Genomic DNA, 23,085 nt, shown 5'->3' on the forward strand with positions numbered 1-23,085 from the left:
AAAGAAAGTCCCAGGAAATATAGCAATTCCCCACTGAGATTAGGGATCTTGGTTTCAAAGGGAAGGACTGACAAAACAAATGCAAAAGACGATCTTTAAGTAGACTCAAAATCGTTCAAGAGAGACAGAAACAAAGCTGCAAAATAACCTTATTAGGACATTAAAATGCCCTGTCTAAAACAGAAGAGCCAGGCAGATATAACTCAGCTAAATGACAGAATTAAATGACATGGAGAGACACAGAAGTGGAACAACGAATTAAGGTTGTTCATAATGACATAAAGGATATTGAGAAGGCATTGGAGAACTGCCGCCTCCTTCTTCTGCCGCTCCTGGTGCTGCTTGTCTGCTGGTACGGTGTGGACACCGGTACCTCTTTGGGAAGCAGTAGCCAAGGAGACTCCTGCTCTCCCCGTGGTAGACGAAAGTCCAAGGAAGGAGTAAAGACTGAGAACAATGATCATATTAATATGAAGGTGGTGGGGCAAGATGTGGTGCAGTTTAAGATGAAGAGGCATACACCACTTAGTAAACTAACAAAAGCCTATTGTGAACGACAGAGTTTGTCAATGAGGCAGATCAGATTCCGATTTGATGGGCAGCCAATCAATGAAACCGGCACACCTGCACAGTTGAAAATGGAGAATGAAGATAAAATTGATGTGTTGGAGCACCAGACAAGAGGTGGGTATTAAAAAGGGAGCCTGCTACTTTACTCCAGAACTCTGTAATATCCCATATTAACAGAGTGAAGAGAAGAAAACGCAATCACAACAAGTGATGCAAACCATATGACAAAATCCAGCACACCTTGATGAAAACATTTAGAACACTAGGAATAGAAGGAATTATCCTCAACATGATAAAGGGCATACTTCAAGAGTACACATCTAAAATACTACTTCATGGTGAAAGGCTGAAAACTTTCTCTGTAAGATCTAAATGAAGACAAAGTTGCCAACTAAATGCTATCCAACATTTTATGAAGTTCTTGCCAGAGCAATTAGACAAGAAAAATAAATAAATGGCATCCAAATTTGAGAAGAAAAAGGAAAATTTTCTCTATTTTCAGATGACATGATCATATATATGGAAAATCTTGAGGAATCCATGATCATCTATATGGGAACTCATGAGGAATCTGAAACAAAGCTCTTAGAGCTAACAAACAAATTCAACAAAGTGACACTGTACAAGATCAACATCCAAACATCAGTAGTCTTTTTATGCACATGCAATGAACTACAGGAGGATGAAATCAAGAAAATAATTTCGTTCACAATAGCAACTAAAAGAAACAAATATATAGGAATGAATCTAACCAAGGTTGCAAAAGGGCTTGTATAAAGAAAACTACAAATCATTGCTGAAAGAAATCAAAGAAACCCTAAATAAATGGAAGTCCATGCCATATTCATGGTTTGGAATACTAAATATTGCTAAGATATCAATACTACCAAATGGATATATAGTTACAACACAATCTGAATCAAACGTTAAACAAAAAATTGGGGAAGAATAGACTGTTTAGGACATGATTTGGGAAAAACAAGATCTCCATTCCACAAAACAGAAGGAAGATGCCTACCACACCTTATACTAAAATCAACCAAAACTCTTTTAAAGACCTAAATATAATGGCTAGAGGTATCAAACTCCTAGCTGAAAACATAGGGAAGCATCTTCAGGAACTTGTCTTAGACATTTGTTTCTCAGATTTACCCCTAAAACAAAAGCAACAAAAAGTAATATATAAATTGGATCTAATCAAAATTTAAAATTTGTGCCTGAAATGACTTGACCGTGAAAATTAAATGACAACCTACACAATTGGAGAAAATATTTGGAAACCATATATACAATAAAGGTTTTATATACTCTATAAAGAAATCTTTTCACTGAACAAGAAAAAGATAACCCAATTTTAGAACAAATGAAAGACTTGAACTGACATATTTCCAAAGAGATCTATAAATGGCCAGAAAGCACATGAAAACACTCTCAACGTTATTACCCATCAGAGAAATGAAAATAAAGACACAAGATACCATTTCACACCTATTCCAAGCTGCTACTATAAAAAAATGGAAAATTACAAGTTTTAAGAGGGTGCAAGATATGGGAACACTCATCATTGCAGGAGGCAATGAGGAGTGGCTGTTGTAATTTAATGCAGACATACAGACTCCAGAACTCTGAACTGCCTTTGTGGGATTGAGGAAGTAGAAATACAAAGTAGAGTAAATAGAGAATATAATTATCATTTAAGTGTGTGGATATATTTTACCCAATGAAATCATGATACTGTATCTGAATTTGGCATGTTGCAATCAGAGTTCACTTTTGTACCCTCGCACAGGGTTCTTTGATAAGTGATTCAACTTGGTCTGATAGTAAACTGGTGGGTGGGGCTTAAAAACCCCAGATCACAAGGGTAGAAATAGGTGTTATTCATGCAATAACATGAATAACAGTTGCTGTGGAAGACACATTGACTATTCCTGTGAAAGTTAATTGTGGAAATACTGTAAGACCCTCCTCAATATATACTCCTCACTCCTCAATATATACTCCAAATAATTGAAACAGCCATTCAAGCATATAATTTGTGCACCAATGTTCAAAGCATCATTATCCACAATTTCTTCAAGATGGAAACAACCCAATTGTTTATCCACTGATGAATGGTTAAACAAAATGTAGCATATATATACAATGAAATACTATTCAGTCATAAAAATGAATGAAGTCTTGATATATTTGACAACATGGATAAAGCTTCAAGACATCATGTTGAGTGAAATATCCAGACACAAAGAATTAATATTGTGTGATCTTATGGATTTGAAACAATTACAATGAGAAAACCCATAGACTCACAGTTTAGAATATAGTTTAGCAGGGAACATAGGAATTAAGGCTTAAAATGTATAGGATTCCTGTTTGTGGGCGATGCAATAGTGGTTCAGTGGCAGAATTCTCGCCTGCTATGTGAGACCTGGGTTCAATTCTTGGAACCCACCCATGCTGAAAAAAAAATTGTATAGAGTTCCTATTTGTAATGATGGAAATGTTTTGGTAATGCATGGAGTGATCAATACACAACATTGTGAATGTAATTAAGAAAGCTGAAATATATGTGAAAATTATCATATAGGAAGGAAACCCAATAGAACCCAAAAATATCTCAAGAGATTTACCTCTTATTGAACATTTTCTTCAGAATTTAGCTACTGAAATGCCTCCCACACGATGTAGTAAATATATGTTCATTAAAAAGATATGGTAGGTATAATCTTTTTTTTCTTTCCTGTGTTTATTTCTTTTTCTATTCTTTTTATTTCTTTTTCTGAATTAATGCAAATGTTCTAAGAGATGATGAATATGCAACTAAGTGATGATATTGTGAATTACTGATTATGTATGTTGTTTAATTTTATTTCTTTATTTTTAATTAATAAATAAATTAAAGAAAAAAGAAAAAAAACAGAAAAAGAAAAAGAAAAACATGGGACAGGGAAAATGTTGGTTCTGACCCAAGAAAGAATGAAGTGATTCTTCAGGACAAGGTTGGGAAGTTCCCAAGAAGGCAGATAATTAGAAGCAGAACCTATCCAGCTGGTATTAGAAAAGTCAAATAAAGTAGAATACTTGGCTAAGCATACAATATCCAATAAGTGCATCAACTCTCCATAGAATTGGCTGTGTTACAAGCAACTTAGATGGACGAAATGTTGATTTGCTCTGGAGAACTGTCCTAGAAAACCCAAAAAGTAGCTTTAACAAAGATCAAGATAGAGTGTGCAAGGGTAGTTCAGTGGTAGAATACTCGCCTGCCATGTGTGAGACCCGAGCTCGATTCCTGGTCCATGCACTTCCCCTCCACCAAAAAAAAAACAAATAAGCAAAACAAACAAACAAACAAAAATCCAGCAAATGGTCCTACAATAATGGGATACTCACATGGAAAAATAATGAAATGTGACCCTGCCATACTGCATACAAAAAAAGATCAAGTCAGACGAAAAATATTTCTGAAAAGAAGGGATAACCGTAATCACTACTTCAAAAAGTTATGGTGGGGAATAAACTAGTTGATATGTTAAGCAATTAGAATTCCACCTAGCAATAGTAAAAGTGACAAGAATATTAGTTATTATGATACTGCTGCTGTGCTGATTAAAGAAAGATGCATAGATTTTGGAGATGCAAGAAATTCTCCTAGAATTCTGATTCTACCATTGGCTGTGTTACATGAGAAATTTAGGAATAATTGTTGAATCCTTAGTGTTTACATTGACAAAGTGGCTGTGGTGATATCTATCTCATAATTAATTCTATGAAATGAATTAGATGTGAAAACTATGGATGCCATTTCCTGTTTTCCTGCTAACCTATAGAGTGTGTGGTAATTTTTCACAGCAACAATGGAAAACTGGAGTAAACATGGCACTCTACATCACATCTGCCTCTCTAAAGAAAATCAGGGATGGTTCTCCAATTTTAAGATGCATATAATTAGATTGGGCTCATCATGGTAATTCAGGATACTCTCCTTAGTTTAAAATCCTTAACATAATCACAAGTACAAAATCACTTTTGCTCTGTGTGCCAGTTTGAAGCTACTATCTACCCCAGAAAAGTCGTGTTCTTTAATTCGCATTCAGTATTGCTGAGAGGGATCTTTTTTGTTGTTTCCATGGAGATGGAACCCACCCAAATGTGGGTGTAATTTTTGATTAGATGGTTTCCATGGAGATGCATCTCCACCCATTCAAGGTGGGTTGCTTACTGGAGCCCTTTAAGAGGGAACCATTTTGAAAACACTTAGGAGCAAACTGAGCCATCAAAACAAACAGAGCCCACAGAGCCTGAGACCTTTGGGTCATGTCAAAGAGAGGATTGAAAGAAAGTGATTTGTTCAAGTTTCCTTATCCCCACTATTGAATCTATCTATACTTCTCCTTTCCAACACACAGTTTGAGACAATTCTTAATAAATTTCCTACTTTCTTCCAAGTCTTCTGGAAAAAGTAGAAGTCACTCCATCAACTGTGTCAATCAACATCTGAGCATGCATAGTTTGCCAGCCATTGAGTCAAGTTCTGGGGAATCTCAAATGGACAGATAAGCTGGTGTGAACCTCCTCTGAACTCCACTTTGAAATCTCTTGGCACTGACCAGTTCATTCATCATAGGAGAGTTTTCTGTGCTGTTTACCTGAGCTCTCTTGACCCATGGCTAATCTTCAAACACTAACAAGAAGACCCTGGATCTTACTCATTAACATATTACTATATATTCCTGTCCTAAGGTAAATGAGTACAAATGAACAATAATTGAATAATTGTTGTATAATGGCATTATACTAATTACAATTGAGACTATAAATGAAATTAAAAAAAGTCTATGACCATAAATTTCCAGTACAGTTTGTGAGGTTGATCTTTGTCATGGTTGGGGACAGGTGTCAACTTGGCCAAGTTGTGGTACCTGTTCATCTGATTGGGCAAGCGCTGGCCTGTCTGTTGCAATGAGGACATTTCATAGGATTAGGTCATGATCACCTCAGCTACATCCACAGCTGATTCCATTTGTAATCAGCCAAAGGGGAGTGTCTTCTGCAATTAGTGATGCTAAATCCAATCATGGGAAGCCTTTTAAGGAGGACTCAGAGGAGACAGGTTGCATTCCTGCTTTGGCTGGTGAGCCTCTGCTGTGGAGTTCATCCAGGCCATCCATTGGAGTCATCGGCTTCGCAGCCTGCCCTGTGGATTTTGGACTCTGCATTCCTACGGTCACGTGAGACACTTTCATAAATTTTATATTTGCAAGTGTTCCCTGTTGATTCTGTTTCTCTAGAGAACCCTAACTAATACAATCTCCATACTGAAAACTGGAAACAGGAAAGGGTATGAGGCTCAATGCCAGAGAAGTGATGTGAGAACTAAATGGGATGCAGGGAGCCAAGGATGACTTTGAGATGGAGTGACCATATCACCACAAGTGAGGACTTGACCTAGGTTTCACTTTGGGTCAGAGTTGACAAAGCCAAGAACTAGAAAAGTGGAGAAGGATCCTGGTGAGAGAGGGCTTGAATGAGGAAGGGGTTAGATTTGGAGGATGGCAGAGATGCAAATTTTGAAAGAACATGGATTTTTTTTTTTTTTTTTTGGTTTAAGGATTAAATAATTTATTTTTAAGAAAATTTGAATTTCTGCTGGTTAGCTAAATTCTTTCTTAGAATTACTTGTTAATAACTTCTTTGAGTTTCTCTGCAAGCATTCTCCTCTTCAGTAATGTTTGCTTCTCTTCTGCTGTCATTTCTGGTTTCTCTGTCATTTCCTCTACCTCTTCAGCTGGTTTTCCTTTTTGCTCAGTATTCTGTATCTGCTTAGTCCTTAAATCCTTTCTCATGGACATCAACTTATCTCTCTTCTGCTTGAGATACTGCTCTCATTGCTGGAGCTCTTCTGTTCCAAGGGCTGATAAATGTGCTATTGGTCCATCCATGCTCACATGCTCTAAGCCAGGTATCTTCAGACCTGAAGGTAGGTATGTAAAATGTTCACCTTCCCTGTGGGAATTACTCGTTTTGCAGCTTCACTAGCATCTACTGAGGGCTCTTCTGTTTTAGCTTCTGCTATCTGTTTTTTTCTCTTCCTTTCTTCCTCCTGGTCATATTCCTCTTTCGATTTTCTAAGAACTTCCCTCAGGATTTTCATCTCTTCCTGTTCAAGGTCACTGACTACATCAGAACCATCAGTTAAACAGTCAGGTAACACACCATTTCTCTCTTGAATTATTCGAATGGCTTGAAGCTGCATTTCAATGTTTTTCTGCACCATCATTGCTTTAAAGATACTAAAATCTTCTGCTGCCAAAACAGGTTGCAAAATGGCCTGCGATGTACAGGTCTTTGCAAGAGGAGAAGTACATGCTTCTTGAAATTGATCTTCATTAATTCCAATCTCTTTGAGGTAACTTTCTAACAGCTTTTCAACCAGTTCTTTATATTCCTGATGAATCTCTGTATAGGTCAATTTACTTTCTTCTTCATCATCAAAAACTTCACATTTCTGCTCCACAAAGTCCAAGATGGGGCAGAACATGGATATTAAGGATGAAGGAGGTAGATGAGGCTCTTAGAGTTTGACATAAGTTGTAAAAGGGCCTGAAGTGAAAGAGAAAAGATTTGGGACTCTTTTCTCTCCTCAAAGCTTTCCTAACTAGTAGCACCCTGAAATCAAAGGAACTCCCTTGCTTCTCTGCTGCAGAAATGCTTTCCAGCCCTGGTGTGTCTCACAACTACATCATAAAATATTATTCACACTGCATGAAACAGTGTGAGTAAGATTGCAACCTAAGAAATTCTACAGAGACATGCCCTTTATATTATAATATCAGTGAGAAAGATTACATCTAATCAAATAACAATATGCACTATGGCTTATAGGACTTCCAAGTGCAGATAAGAGAAAAATAAAACTCTTATTACCTGGGAACCCTACACATACTAGCTACAATCAATCTAAGACAACAGAAATTCAAATGTGAGTGCTCTCTCTATTTTCCAAAATAATTTAAATTTTATTTCAAATGCTGGTCCACCCAAAATCCTCCTTTTTAGAGTCAGATTCTACCATCCTTGGCACTACGGCCCCCTCCCTCAGCCCTGCTCCCAGGACTATCTCGTCCCTAAAGCACAGTCTTTCCTCAACAGGCTGACATGAAAATGACTAGCTTGCCTTTTTGTCTCTATTGTCTATAGATAGTGACATCATTTTTTTGTATAATAAGTATGGCCCCCATTTATTGAGCCTTTTCCATCTTCAGAACATACCTCACAGATTTTCTCATTTATTCCCCAGTTCTGCACAATAGGTACTAATATTCAATTTCCTCATCTAGACTTGAGGAAACTAAGACACAAACCATAACAAACCATGTGTCCTGGTTCACACAGCCACTAAGAAACCAGGTCTGCATAGACCCAAAGGTGAACATAGCCACTGCCAAGCACTGCCTCTTGATCTAGGGAGAGCCCGTCTCTTACTGACCTTGGCCATCCCCATGCTACCTAGATGACTGCCTGGCATGGGGAGGTTTGCAGTCATGGCTGACTGGTATTGAGTGGGCCAGAAATGTCAGGGACAGTGACCACCTTGCTATGACCTTTGGCGTGTCTGATCTACTCTGAAGAGTGTTAAAGAGTGCTGAGTCAAGACCTTCCTCTAGTTGGTAGTGCTCTCTGGGCTCTGCCTCATGTGTCCTGCTTCTTCTCTCCTCATATCTAACTGCAGCAAATGGAGTGGCTGTTGTAGTTTAATGCAGACATACAGACTCCAGAACTCTGAACTGCCTTTGTGGGATTGAGGAAATAGAAATACAAAGTAGAGTAAATAGAGAATATAATTATCATTTAAGTGTGTAGATATATTTTACCCAATGAAATCATGATACTGTATCTGAATTTGGCATGTTGCAATCAGAGTTCACTTTTGTACCCTCGCACAGGGTTCTTTGATAAGTGATTCAACTTGGTCTGATAGTAAACTGGTGGGTGGGGCTTAAAAACCCCAGATCACAAGGGTAGAAATAGGTGTTATTCATGCAAGCAAATGTTTGACACTATATATTCTCTGTGTTGTCAAATAGGAAGGAAGTCCACAAGAATTCACAAGTCTCCTGGCCTGCAGAGAAGACAGAAACAATATGAGCACAGCAGGAAAAGTAAGCAAAGAAAAAAAAAGTTTACGTTTTATATATCTTCACATTATATCATAAATAAATATAAAAATTTAAGTTTATTGTATAATAAATATATGGGTACAGTTTTAATGAATAATAATGGTTTTGTTTCTAAATTAGAAACAAAAAATAGTGAAATACAATATACAGTTATGCTATAAGATAGAATGCCTCTTGAACTGTGCAGAAATATGTTAATCCCACTTATCTTTACCAGAATATGTATCATTTCTATCTGTTAATATTTCTCTCCTTCCTTGAAATAAATGCAAGCTAGTTAGAATGATCATTTATCCTATCATGACTAATTTGTAAACCTAAATTAGAGATATTTTCATCAAGAAATTATCTTTGTATTCAGAAGCTATAATTTAAATGTGTTATGTGGTAATGAAAAGATAATGATGAATATATTTTAATTCTTGGAACAACCAGATTTGTGACTTGGGAAAACTAATCAGTCAATCTAAGCCTCAGTATTTGCATCTGTAAAATAAGGCCAGAATCAATAGCTGTCCCCTGGTAGCATTCCTGTAAGAGTAAAAGATCAACATGGAAAATCCCTGGGACAGGACCTGGTGTGTTTGTCAATCATAGGCACCAACACTCAGAAACCACTGCCATCAGTGTACATTTCCCAAGTATGTTAGTATTTATCAGGATATTGGATGTAGCAAAAAGCCTAAAAATTTAAAAGATTTGAAAAATGAACAATGAAAATTAATTTCAAAGGAATGAAATCAGTTGGGGCAGTGCAATGGTGGCTCAGCAATAGAATTATCATCTCTTATGCCAGAGACCTGTGTTCAATTCCTGGAGCGTGCACATGCCAGAAAAGAAAAAAAAAAACTCATTTGATTTGATTTTATCATACTTGCAGTGATGCATTCTCACTATTTATAAAAGCACTCTTTCCTGCACTAACTTTGCCCCCTTGAAAACAGGGTTTAAGGACCTTCTCAAATATTGAAAACATGTGCTTAACTCTTATTTAGAAAAACACTTATGGTTAAGCTACATGAGCTAGAAATTTATACATAAGCACAGGTCTTCTGGTTCGAAAATATACCTGTATTCTTGTGCAACTGTGTCTTTGTATTTTTCACTGTCCAGCTTTAAATGCATTCTGGAAGGAGATGTTACACATAAATTAGATAATGAAAGAGATACACAAAATCAATGTTCCAAATTAGTAATGCAAACAGAAATGGTGGGAAGGGAATAAAAGAAAGAAGGAAGCAGGGTGTCATGATCAGGTTCATGTGCCAATTTGGCCAAGTGGTGATACCTGTTTGTCTGGTTGGGCAATTGCTGGCCTGTCTGTTGCAATGAGGACATTTCACAGAATTGAATCCTGATCATGTCAGCTACATCCACAGATGATTCCATTTGTAATCAGCCAAAAGGGAGTGTCTTCTGCAATGAGTAATGCTTAATCTGATCGCTGGAAGCCTGTTAAGGAGGACTCAGAAGAGACAGGCCCCTCTTGTGGAGTGTCCAGACCCTCCATCAGAATTGTCATGTCACAGCCTGCCCTGTGGATTTTGGACTTGCGGTCATGTGACACACTTTTATAAATTTTGTATTTGTGGGTGTTCCCTGTTTATTCTCTTTCTCTAGAGAACATTAACTAATACACAGGGAAACAAAGAGATGAAGAAAAGCTTTCTTAGGAAGGAAACAATAGTATCTGGTATCACAAATTCAGATTCTTTCACTTAAGGAAAAATTTGAGCAAGAGTGCACTAGGTTTGGCTAAAATGGCCAATCTTCTTGTCAAAATTAATGAAATTATAGTAACAGACGTTTTCATCTACCAGCCAACAGTTGTGGGTCAACAGTACATTGCAGACATGTGCACACTGGTGTTTATGGCAATAATATTCAGGATTTGTAATGGATGGAGGTGACCTAAGGGAATACTAACTCATGAATGGAAGGGCAAAATGTGGTGTATACATAAAATGGGATATTAAGCACCTATAGGAATGAATGAAGCTGAGGTAAGTAACTAATTGAATTAAGTTTGAGGACAGTATGTTGCGTGAAATGAACCAGAAATGAAGAGACGAAAATTATACCACCTTACTAAAATGGACTAACTATAGGGTGCAAACTTTGAGAACTGAATTTGAGAGCATAGGTTACCAGCCGTAGGCTTATTATAAATGTTACTAGTCGTAGGCTCTTACAGCAGTTATGTTTATTCCCAAGTTGTAATGGTTACTTCTAAATTCTGAGATGTTGAGCTCTTTGTGTAAAACCTGGTCATTCCCTGGAACCTCAGTTATCTGTGTGACACCTGAGATGAAGAACTAGAGTACTGCAGCTGTGTAAGTCAGCATTACCCCATACAGCAACTGTTCAAAAGCTGAAAAAAAATCAGACTTCAATTAGAGATATGAATAGAGCTGATCTGGTTATTGCTAGATCTTACTAGTCCTACTTACTTCTGCAAAGGAGAAGGTAAGCATGCGTATAATTATACCAGAGTCACCAAGAGACCCTCTCTTTTTGCTCAGATGTGGACTCTCTCTCTCTAAGTAAAATAGAGTACAATATAAAGGATTATATTCACTTCATTTTAAACTTCAACTTCCATGTAAAACTAAAGGAAGAGATGTGTATTTGGTGAAAAATTATTATTTTCTGTAGCACACTATCAAGTTTAACTTGCATGTCCAGTTTATTTGAACACCATAATTACATGGAAACGTGAATAGGGAGGTAAATGTTTTTGGTTTGCACTCTGGTACATCCAAGAGTAATATGAGTAGAAAATAAAAAAGTATTTGCAAAGTTCCCTTGAGGGACTGGGGACAAAAGGTGGAAATATTAAGCTTTTCCCACTTGGGGAAACCCTAATATCCTCACAAGCATTGTGGACTACCGATTTAATAGGCCAAGGCCTCGATCTTGGGACTTGCCACTATGAAACTTACTTCTGCAAAGGAGAAGCTAAGCATACGTACAATTATGCCAGAGTCACCCAGAGACCCTCTCTTTTTTGCTCAGATATGAACTCTCTCTCTAAGTCAGCTCTTCAGGTAAACTCCCTGCTCTCCTCCCTATGAGAGTCATGACTCCCAGAAGTGTAAATCTCCCTGGCAATGTGGCACATAACTCCAGGGACAAGCCTGGACCTGGCATCACAGGACTGAGAAACCCCTCTTGATGAAAGAGGGAAGAGAAATGAAACAGAATAAGATTCAGTGACCGAGAGATTTCAAATAAAGTTGAGAGGTATTCTGGAGTTTATTCCTAGAAATTATATAGCCATCCTTTTTTTTAATTTTTTAATATATTAGAAAAGGTAGAAGGAAATACCTGAAACTATTGACCTGTAGTCCAGTAGCCTTGATTCTTGAAGATGATGACATTACTATAGCACTTTGATGGTGTGATCATGTAATTGTGAAAACCCTGTGACTAACATTCCCTTTATCCAGTGTATGGACAGATAAGTAAGAAATAAACACTAAAAATAAATTTAAAATGGGTGAGAGGTGAATAAGAGGAATGCGATGGTGTCGGTGTTCTTCTGTGTTTTTTATTTTTATTATTTTTAGATTTTTGTAGTAATGAAAATGTTCACAAACTGATTGTGGTGATGAATGTACAACTATATGATGATATCGTGAACCACTGATTTTATACTTTGGAGAATTATATGGTATGTGAGATCATATTGAGATATATTAAGCATATACTTCAGTAAAATTACATTTAAAAAAACACAATTTATTGCAGGAGAGCATTAGAATATATCAATAATAAATATCCTTAGAGAGGAAAAAAGATATGTAAAAATGACTTGGAGAAATGTATTCAGCTTTATCTCAAGTTTGCATATTGTCTAATTCTGCTTCAATTTCTCTACATTATTGCTTTTCAGGCTTTTAAAAAATATTTTACTGTTTTCCAAACCAGAGTTTTTTCATTTCAATACACCAGTTGTCTGTGCTAGCTAAGGACTAATTGTTTCAATGCAAAGATGGAAAAAAAATACCCTGACTTCAAGATTATGAAAACATGTATTGTCTCGGTTTGATTGTCCAGGTAATAAAATGCAAAGCAGCTGTGCTTTGGGACCTAAAGAAACCCTTTTCCATTGAGGAGGTGGAGGTCGCACCCCCCAAGGCCTATGAAGTTCGCATTAAGGTGAAAATTGTTTCTACCTTTATTTCATTTCAGTTTTACAAATCAAATATTAAAAAGTGTAACTACCAAAAATCCACTAAAAGAAGCTTTTAACATAAAGTATGGTAATAAGTACAATTTAATTACATTGTTGGTGATGAAAAGATATGAGTGGCATTCATTGTTAAATTTTGTAAAGTGATCAAAGTAATCCCAGTAAAATCATGGTGTGAAATCCCAAGAAGTAAAAAATATATGTGTTTGTACAGAAATACAATGCAGAAATTAATTTATCAAGACTTCAAATGCAATTACCAGTTGATGTTAGAATATTTAACCTCATGGTTGCTAATGAACCATTTTTATTTCTACAGAGAGAATGCATTACTTTTTTATATAAGATTTGCATGTTACAGAAAGAATTGCCTTGCAGATTATTCCAGATTGTATAATTCTGGAAAGGAAAGCGCAGGAAGATTTTAAACTAAATACTCCCTGGAGTAAACAAATTTTTTATTCAGGAAAAGCAGGAATTAGAGACATTTTTTACAACTCTTTAGAAGCCTGACTTTCAGGAATTGAATGCATTAAGTCTATCTGGGGCCATAATTTTTTGGAATGTGATTGTTACCCCTTCCCCTCATAGATGGTGGTCGCAGGAATATGTCACTCAGATGAACATACGGTTAATGGAGAATTTCTCGCAACACTTCCTGTGATCTTGGGCCACGAGGGAGCCGGCATCGTGGAGAGCATTGGTGAGGGGGTGACTGCAGTCAAACCAGGTACAGGATTCACTCAGGGAATGTGTCTGCATTCAGGTCTCCCAAGGTCAAGCAACCTAAAGAAGGAAACTGAGGCAGTGAGACATGAAATACCTGCACAGGTCCCAGCAGTAGCCAATGGTGTAACTGGAACTAGATAGGGGATGTCCTTGTTTCCTCTCCCTGCCTGACTTCCTTCACATGTCAAGGCAGGCCCCCAGGACAGACCTCATGATTCTCCCCTTCAACAATGACTCATGGAGCCCCTCCTGGATGTCAGGCTACTTTAGATCCTGGGGCACTGGAAGACCAAGGAGACAGAGTGACTGCTGTCCTGGGGTTCACACTCGAATAATGCCATTTTAGAACTTCTGAGCATTGTCTTCCTTTGGGGCCTAAAACAGAACTATAAATGGAACAAAGGAAAAACTATATGAGTTGAGGAACAAAAAGATGTCTATATCCTGAGACTCTGGGTAATATAGTAATTGTGGTTTGCTGAGTTCTCAGCATGGGGCTGTGAGGCTATGGCTAAATCACCCAAAACCTTTTATATCCAGCAGTGGATTCCTCTTCCTATTTGGTCTCCCTTCTTGAGCATGGATCCTTGAACATACAAATTCTTCTTGAATGCACATGGGTCACTCCAGGAAAGATCATGTATTAAGACACAAAACAAAAATATTGATGTCATAAAACATATATACTCTGAGTGCATCAGAAACATACTAGAAATCAATTACAAAGGCAGAAATGGAAAACTCACAATGTGAGGAAATTAAACAATGTACTCTAAAACAGTCATTGAGTTATAGTAGAAATTACAAACATATTAGGAAATATCTTGAGGTGAAAGGTGAATGAAAATGAAAATAAAATATACCAAAACTTCTGGCATATAGAAAATACAAGACTGAGATAAAATTTATAGCTCTAAATGCTTACATTAAGAAAACAAGACAGACATGTTAGACCAATGGAATTGAATTGAGAACTCAGAAATCAACCCTCATTTATGGCCTGTTGGGTTCAAAATTTTTTTTTTTTAACGTGGGCAGGCACCGGGAACCAAACCTAGGTCTCTGGCATGGCAGGCTAGAACTTTGCCAGTGAGCCACTGTGGCCCAGCCTGGTGTGTTGATTTCTGACAAACAAGCAAAAATCACTCAGTGGGAATGCATAGTCTCTTCTGCAAAAAGGAATGGGAAAATGGTATCCTCACTTGCAAAAAATAAAAAGATAGAGGAACCCCTAATTCACACTTTATACAAAAACCATCTCAACATGGACCCAACCTAAATATGGGAGCTATAACTATCGCATTCCTAGTAGAAAACATAGGAAAGCATTTTCAGAACCTTATGTTAGACAATAGTTTCTTAGACTTTACACCCAAAGAACAAGCAATAAAAGAAAAAATAGAGCAATGAGACTGCATCAAAATTTTAAAATGTTGTGCCTAAAATGAATTTATTATGAATGTAAAACAATAACCTATATAATGGAAGAAATACTTATCACATTTCTGATAAAAGTAATATCCAGAAAATATAAAGAAATCCTTCGACTTATAAACAAACAAAAGACAAACAACAGAATTAAAATATGAGCAAAGATTTTGAAAGACATCTCTCCAAAGAGGATAAAGAGATGGCCAGAAAGCATATGAAAAGATGTGAAACATCATTAACAGTCAGGAAAATGCAAATCAAAAGCACCATGAGACCCCTCTTCACACACATTAGAATGGCTGATATTTAGAAAAAAGTAAGTAAGTGTTGGAAAGGATATGGAGAAACAGGAACACTCATTCCCTGCTAATGGCAATGTAAAATGCTATAGCTCTATGTAGAACCATTCGGCATTTCCTTCAGAAAGTAAATTATAGAAATACCAAATGACCAGGCAGTCCCACTAATAGGTTTATACCCAAAATAATTGAAAGCGGGGGCTTGAACAGGTATTTGCACACTAATGTTCTAATGCACAGTTGCCAAAAATGGACGCAACCCAAGTGCCCATTAACTGATGAATGGATAAAAAACATAGTATACACATACAATGGAATATTATTCATTTGTAAAAAGGAATGAATTCATCATATATGTGATAATGTGGGTGAACCTTGAAGACATTATGCTTAATAAGTCAGGCACAAAAAGTAAAATATTGTATTATCTCACTGATTTGAAATAACTAGAACGAGCAAATTTAAGGAGTCAGAATCTAGAATATAGGTTACCAGGAGACAAGATGGGATAGAGAATGGAAAGTTAAGATTTATATTATACAGGGAAATTCTTATCTGCCATGTGGGAGACCTACGTTCATTTTTTGGCCCATGTCATTCCCCTCACATGCACACACATGCAGCCTAAAAGTAAAATGTACAGGACTTACTCTTTGGAATGATGGAAATGCTTTGGTGATGGATCATTTTGCTAATAGCACAACATTGTAATTTTCAAACTCCAAGGAACTATGCTATGCACAAAGGGAACCTAATTTAAACCAGGGATTTTAGTCAATAGTAAAATTATAAAAGTGTGCTATCATCAATTGTAACAAATGTTCCACCTTTATACTAAATGTATTAAGAACCCTGTATTTTATGCACAAGTATTCAGTATACCCATAACTTCTTTAATAAATAAAAAAATAAAATTAGTTTTTTTCTAATTCTAAAACTTCTCCTTAGCAGGTAGATACAATTTACCAAATGTTTAGTGAGATGTCATAAAAATAAAAATGTCTTCTGTTTTGAAATTGAAATTTTAATATTTCTCTTTACAGCTGATAAAATTACACAGTAAAAACACATACTTTACACGTCTGCTTCCTCCATGATAGGGGAACAATACATACTCACAAATTAACTGCCTAAATTTACTTAAGTGAGGATTTCTTATACTAAATGAAGTGACTACCTTCAGAATATTTGAGTATTCAGAAAAATTTTTTTAATTTCTCTTCTTTCTCCCATTCTACTCAGTTTTTCTTGAACAGAGCTACATAAATATGAGTGTTAATTTCATAGTAAAGACAAGAAAGAGATTTTGTAAATCATGATGATCAAATTTCTTATTATTGTAACCCTAACTATTATCAATTATGACATGACCATAATGAAGGTCTGCTTCAACTAAAGTGTATATTGATGACTAAAGTGAGAAATCTTATATTTAATGGACTACGGATTAAATAAGACAAAGTGTCTACAGCACCAGTAAAAATGTAAACATGATAAAAGGTAATTATTAATACAGTCGAAATAACACAAATTTATGTTGTTTCCATATTTGCATTTCTTCTTTGGAAGTCTTCAGGCCTGTAAAAAATGAAACTGATAAACTATGTGGATAGGTTGTCACCAATGACATAGTGGTGACTGAACACTATTTCTTGGGAGAACTTTCCAAGACCTATGCCTCTTATATATACACCTAATATCTTAGTTCTTGCTCTATTAATTTTTGGATAGAAATTTAAAAAGAATTTGCATTGTCCTCTTCCAGGTGATAAAGTCATCCCACTGGGTCTTCCCCAGTGTGGGGAATGCATTGTTTGTAAACACCCAGAAGCCAACAACTGTGTGAAAATGGGGTAGGTTTCTGATACTTTACAGATGTAGCGAATGAGTTTGCACAACAGGTGAGCTCCTGCCTCATGCCCTTCTGTTTCTGTGTGTTCCACTGGCCAGTTTGACCAACCCTCGGGGGACCATGCAGGATGGCACCACCAGGTTCACCTGCAAAGGGAAGCCCATCCACCACTTCATCCACACCAGCACCTACTCTGAGTATACAGTGGTGGATGAGATCTCAGTGGTTAAGATCGATGAAGCAGCACCACTGGAGAAAGTCTGCCTTGTTGGCTGTGCATTGTCAACTGGTTATGGGTCAGCAGTCAAAGTTGCCAAGGTAGGAATGACCATAGGCAAAACTCCAGATACGCTTGGACTGTAAGAAATTTTTTTCCCCTGGGATCATGAATCATTCCTCTAAATTAAATGATAACTTTCCCCTGCTACCATAATAGCCCTGATATACTTGAATGTGGAGTGAGTATGGGTAGAATATGGCCGCAGAAAGAATTGAAAGCATGTGCTATAAAAATTTATCAGCTTATCAGAGTGAAAAAGCTATTGATACTTAAGCAGTTTGGGGAAAGGAATCCAAATACTTCTTTATGATGATCAACAGCTACCACTTTGTTCAACTTGGACTGCTGCTAACAATCATTAATTAATCCATCTTGTCTTTTCTGAAATGCAGGTCACCCCAGGCTCCACCTGTGCTGTGTTTGGCCTTGGAGGAGTCGGATTGTCTGTCATCATTGGCTGTAAGGCAGCTGGAGCAGCCAGGATCATTGGGGTGGATATCAACAAGGACAAATTTGCAAAGGCCAAAGAGCTGGGGGCCACTGAGTGCATCAACCCTCAGGACTTCCAGAAACCCATCCATGAGGTGCTGAAGGAAATGACTGGAGGTGGGGTGGACTTTTCGTTTGAAGTCATTGGTCGGATCGACACCGTGGTATGTACCATGACATGTCCTGATTCATGCTTCTTTAATGAGGGTATGTTTTAAAAAGTAGGATATAAATGTTGTGTATAAGGACTATTTCTAATGAATTACAATATTCTACATCTTGTTTCTTACTTAGGATTATTTTATACATTATTGTAAAGAAACTTTCATTCCATTAGTTCAGCAAACATATCTCAAGATACAGATCCCCATTAGAGGCTGCTTAATATTAGGCACTTACAAATTTATTTTGATCTCTTTTAGTACAAAATTCAAGCTGAAGGACATATAAATACTGCAATTTCTATTCTCAAACTGGGAAAATTTTATTTTTCCAACATTTTTAGCAAATATTTTAACAATTTTTATTGTGTTTAATGAGTTCAGATTTCTTTTCACATGTAATTCTTTGATCAAAAGAAATATCATCATTATTAGTCCAAAAATCTTTTTATCAAAAACTTTTCCTAAAGAAAGTACTGTTTTAATGTTTTACTGGATTTCCTCACAGCATGCAGCCTAGTGCTGGTAATTAACAGCCTGTGAAGGATTGACTGATTTTACTGTCACACGAATTTAAGGCAATGCATCTTGAAGCATTCCATGAATATAAAATGTATTAAAGAGTATCCATGTCATATAGCATTTGAAGCATAAAAGTGTATTATACACTATTACATGTATGCAAAATATTTAGCATTGCGCCACCTGGTAGCAACAAACACATGAACTTTAGCTGGTTATTATGTTATAATAAAACACTGTTTCCAATCATGAAGTGCCTACATTATCTTTGAGATATCCATGATATTACTTTTAAATAAACACAAATGTCATCAATTGGCATGACTAACAAACAAAGCTTCAGATACATTCCCCTTAACTAGAATTCTCTAAAACAATACTGAAAAAGTCCCCAGAACAATAAATTTCCATTTTGGAGATTCCCCAGGAAGTCCAAGCTTTTGGGGAGATAAAAAAGCTTTTTTTTTGGGGAGATAAAAAAGTAACATCTAAGTCATGTACAATTTAAACATGGACAATAAGTTCAGATCTATTAAATGAAGGAGCCTCAAGAGGACAAGATACAATTTTTGATGATGTAATCTCCATTACAGCATTTTTGCCAACAAATACCTGGTCTAATATGATACTTAGGTACTTGCTAAATAAATAAAAGAGAAACAATTCACCAACGCATGGATTGTTAATATCCATGTGATATGAAACATTTCCATCTATTGAGGAGCCATTATCTATTTTTAATGATGTTTCCCTCTTTAATATTTTATTAAAAAATATGTACATGCAACTACATATATCCATTCTCTCAAACATCCTAAAATGTTTTCTGAACCTTCCTTAATGCCATAGCCCTCATGTATACACAAAGGAGAACAAAGAAGCAAAACCAAATTTCTACCCTATAAATGCTCACAATCTAAACTTATAGTATATGAATTCTGAGAGTTTATCATGAGGGGCAACTATGAGAGAGCTTATTTTTAAATGCAAAATATTCATTCCATTTCAGCTTCAGGCGCTGTCATGCTGTCATGAGGCATTTGGTGTAAGTGTCATGGTAGGGGTGCCTCCAAGTTCTGAAAACCTCTCGGTGAATCCTATGCTGCTATTGACTGGTCGCACATGGAAAGGGGCACTTTTTGGTGGTATGTACTTAAAGATCAAATTCTTATTAACCTCAGGATTTGTTCCATTGTACAATTGATAAGGCCAGGTGTTGCTGAGAGATAGAATCAAAGATAAGTTAAAAGTTTAATTGATCTTTAGTGTCAAATTCCACTAGATGTGTAACTAATACAGGGGGAAGCTACTTAAACACATTTCTTTATGACACAGTAGACTAGCTAAGACATATAGCAAAATCTCTTTTGGTACTGGTGATGGAATAAGACATTGAAACACCCAGTAGGTGCCAGACAATCCATCAAAATTGTTCACATCTGCCCTCATTACCCAAATTTAGACAACTTTTGAATTGCCTACATGATTTGGCCAGAGTACAGACACTACAATGTCTCTAAAAGACAGCTGATAATGAAGGGCCCTAGTTTATTGGGGAGGGATGTGTGCAGTGAACAAAACTGCAAAAAAAAAAAAAAAAACAAAAAAACAGGCAAATTGCTGTAAAGGATATTAAACACATTACCTCTTATTAACCCCTGTAATGGCAGCCTGTAGAATGTAGCTCATTTTATGCACTTTAATTTTAATTCTATTTGAAAAGTCTTCTCTTCAGTTCTGTTACTTACCCCTTCCTGAATCTACCAATGATGTCTTCTTTTTTCTAGGCTTTAAGAGTAAAGATGCTATCCCAAAACTTGTGACTGATATTATGGCCAACAAGATTCCAGTGGATCTGTTAATAACCCATGTTTTACCTTTTGAAAAAATCAATGAAGGATTTGACCTGCTTCGCCATGGAAAAAGGTAGATTTTTTCATCTCTGTAAACAGTAGGGTTTAGGCTTGCAAAGAAAAATAGTTTTTACTAAGAAATTTGATATATTTATGGGAGATAGACAAATGAGAAACATATTGGAGTGCTTGGTTTTCCCTTACCAGTTCATTTACATGTAGAATATTTTCATCTATCATGAGAAGCTGAGAACAGTTACTTTGTATTTCCTATTCTGCTGAACAGAAATTTGTGAACTTTGTCACAAATCTGAAATCATCAGCAATTCAGTCTCTTGCCAGGTGGACACTCAACCTTGAAAGGCAAGGGGATCAGAGTCACATGGTCATGATAGGACCATGGAGCCCCTAAACCTCTACCTGCCCCATAATACAGGCTGAGCATGGACGGATGCAAATTTAGATAATATTCAGGATATCCCAAAACTTTCGTTGTCGGAGTAGGTAGAGCTCTATGGTGATTGTTGCAGTTACACATCTTAGGAACCATTTTTCATAAAAATACTGACTTAATTTCACCGTTGAAGGGTAGAGAACATGAGACTCAGAGAGGACATGCACTTGGTAAGCAGCAGAGCCAGAATTCTAACTTAGACATCTTTGTAAGCAAGCTTTTTTATTTTCTACTATACTGCTCTGCTTTGAAATAACTTAAACATACAAACATGCCTACAAATATGCATATATGTACAAAGATATAAACAAATATAAATAAATAATAAGTAAATAATTTGGGACAAAATAGTGAGCCGATCTTAACCATCATCTCACAGTGTTTTTTGGTTTATGTGGAAGTCTAAATGACATAATGCATGAAAGGTATTTAAAACTTGAATGGCAGATACCAAGAATTTATTACAAATAATTACCCATTTTGCTTCATATTATTACTAGGAAAAGCACTAGGAATTAAAAAAATTCTTTTGTGAAGAAGTCAAGATAGAATGAAATCTAAGGAGAAGCCATATTATTTTGTAATCATGAACTTCATAAGTTTGAAGCGAACATGGAAAGAATCACTAAAACTGATCGTCCTTTTCACTTGTTTGTGCTTAAATAGGTAGGGATAGGAATGCATTGGCTGGATACAAAACTGAGTTTCCACTGAGGCACATCCTATCCTGCTCAGACTCTATAAAGAAGAATATCAAATTTCTTGTGTTAAGATTATTAATATGTTTCATTTTCACTTTCAGCATCCGTACTGTACTAAAATTTTGAGACACTGTGACACCATCACGTATACCATCTTCTGACTGTTCCATGCCCTCCTCATCCAGAACACCAGGAAAACAACAGCACCGACTTTTCCCTTACCAGATTCTATCAAAAAATATATGTGAACATTCCATAGGAAGCAGAAATTTCCTTGAATACTGTTTTCTGACTATCTACATAGAATTTAGTTTGTACAACAATCAGTTTTTCTGAAAATTGCACAGAAACTTCTTTCCATTTACTCATTCACCCCCAACACTATGGAAAATTTTACCTATTAATAATAACTTGCATTAATGATGCATTTCAATAAACTATGACTCAATATTGATACCTTATTGTTATATCATTATCATTAATCAAAGTTCATGGGTTACTGTGGCTTCACTCTTTGTGTGTCACAGAATGATGGGCTTTTACTAATGCATAATTTCATGTATCTACCATACAATCAAACAGAATGGTTTCACTGTCCTAAATGCCCTGCAAAATATATTCACAAGCAAATGTTAAGTGCCAAGTGTGAGAAAGATGAAAAGGTGAACCTCAGCTGAATATTTGAGGCCAGTAAATTTTCATTCTTTGTCATTCCATACGTTATGTCTTTTTCCTTTGAACAAAGGTATTTCTTATGACCTCATACCCTTTTTGTGCCTTTGCTTCCCTTAGTTATTGAAACCTGGTGAAGGGATCCTTCATTATTTGTGTCCCCAACTCACACAGGAAGGGCCATTTTGCTTGCAGTCACGGACTTCTGTGCTGTCATTACCTATATCCGCTTCTGATAAAATGTTCAAACTTTTTTTTTTTTTACATGGGCAGGCACTGGAAATCGAACCCAGGTCCTCAGGCATGGCAGGCAAGCATTCTTGCCTGCTGAGCCACTGTGGCCCGCCCAAAATGTTCAAAGTTTTAGGGGAAAACTACAGATGACACAGTGTACACTTAGATTTACAAGCAGAGAAGATCCAGATCTTATAAATGCAGGAAATTCTAAGTAACTCAAGGGAAATGCCACCCATTTTCATGATTGATGGGAATTGTTTTTAATTTTTTATACTTGTAGTGAATATAGAATTTTCCCTTAAAATAATAACAGTTTTTCTTCAACATGTGATAAAATGAGGTTCAGATATTAAAGGAAGAACTAAACTATTAGCACCAGACTCCAAATAATAATATGCTTTACTCATTACGGGATTAATTGATTAAGTAGTCTTTCTGAATAAATGTAGCTAAGAACTGG

General features: G+C 36.4%; 1 protein-coding gene and 2 pseudogenes across 2 annotated transcripts; 2 read left to right on the forward strand and 1 right to left on the reverse strand.

Annotated features, from left to right (window-relative positions):
* Positions 1–224: 224 nt before the first annotated feature.
* LOC143668600 (small ubiquitin-related modifier 2 pseudogene) lies at positions 225–695 on the forward strand (annotated as a pseudogene).
* A 5,005-nt stretch (positions 696–5,700) lies between these two features.
* Positions 5,701–22,184, forward strand: LOC143668121 (alcohol dehydrogenase S chain-like). 2 transcript variants are annotated; one of them, XM_077142729.1, is made up of 10 exons: positions 5,701–5,801; positions 8,658–8,732; positions 12,810–12,911; positions 13,537–13,675; positions 17,170–17,257; positions 17,355–17,574; positions 17,929–18,189; positions 19,718–19,853; positions 20,496–20,634; positions 21,818–22,184. In XM_077142729.1, the coding sequence occupies exons 2-10, from the start codon at positions 8,715–8,717 to the stop codon at positions 21,840–21,842; spliced, it is 1,128 nt and encodes a 375-aa protein (XP_076998844.1). In that variant the 5' UTR covers positions 5,701–5,801; positions 8,658–8,714; the 3' UTR covers positions 21,843–22,184. The 2 variants fall into 2 exon arrangements, with proteins under 2 accessions (XP_076998844.1, XP_076998843.1); XM_077142728.1 differs by lacking the exon at positions 5,701–5,801 and having other exon boundaries at positions 8,606–8,732.
* LOC143668156 (cilia- and flagella-associated protein 36 pseudogene) lies at positions 6,222–7,111 on the reverse strand (annotated as a pseudogene).
* Positions 22,185–23,085: the final 901 nt, after the last annotated feature.

This window comes from Tamandua tetradactyla, chromosome 24 (genome assembly GCF_023851605.1).
Source record: "Tamandua tetradactyla isolate mTamTet1 chromosome 24, mTamTet1.pri, whole genome shotgun sequence".
NCBI classification, from domain to species: domain Eukaryota; kingdom Metazoa; phylum Chordata; class Mammalia; order Pilosa; family Myrmecophagidae; genus Tamandua; species Tamandua tetradactyla.

Excerpts from the sequence above, each read along its gene's own strand:
- LOC143668121 (XM_077142729.1), top strand. Across the intron at positions 13,676-17,169 it reads GGTGACTGCAGTCAAACCAG|GTGATAAAGTCATCCCACTG; the intron begins GTACAGGATTCA and ends GTCCTCTTCCAG. Across the intron at positions 17,575-17,928 it reads CAGCAGTCAAAGTTGCCAAG|GTCACCCCAGGCTCCACCTG; the intron begins GTAGGAATGACC and ends TCTGAAATGCAG.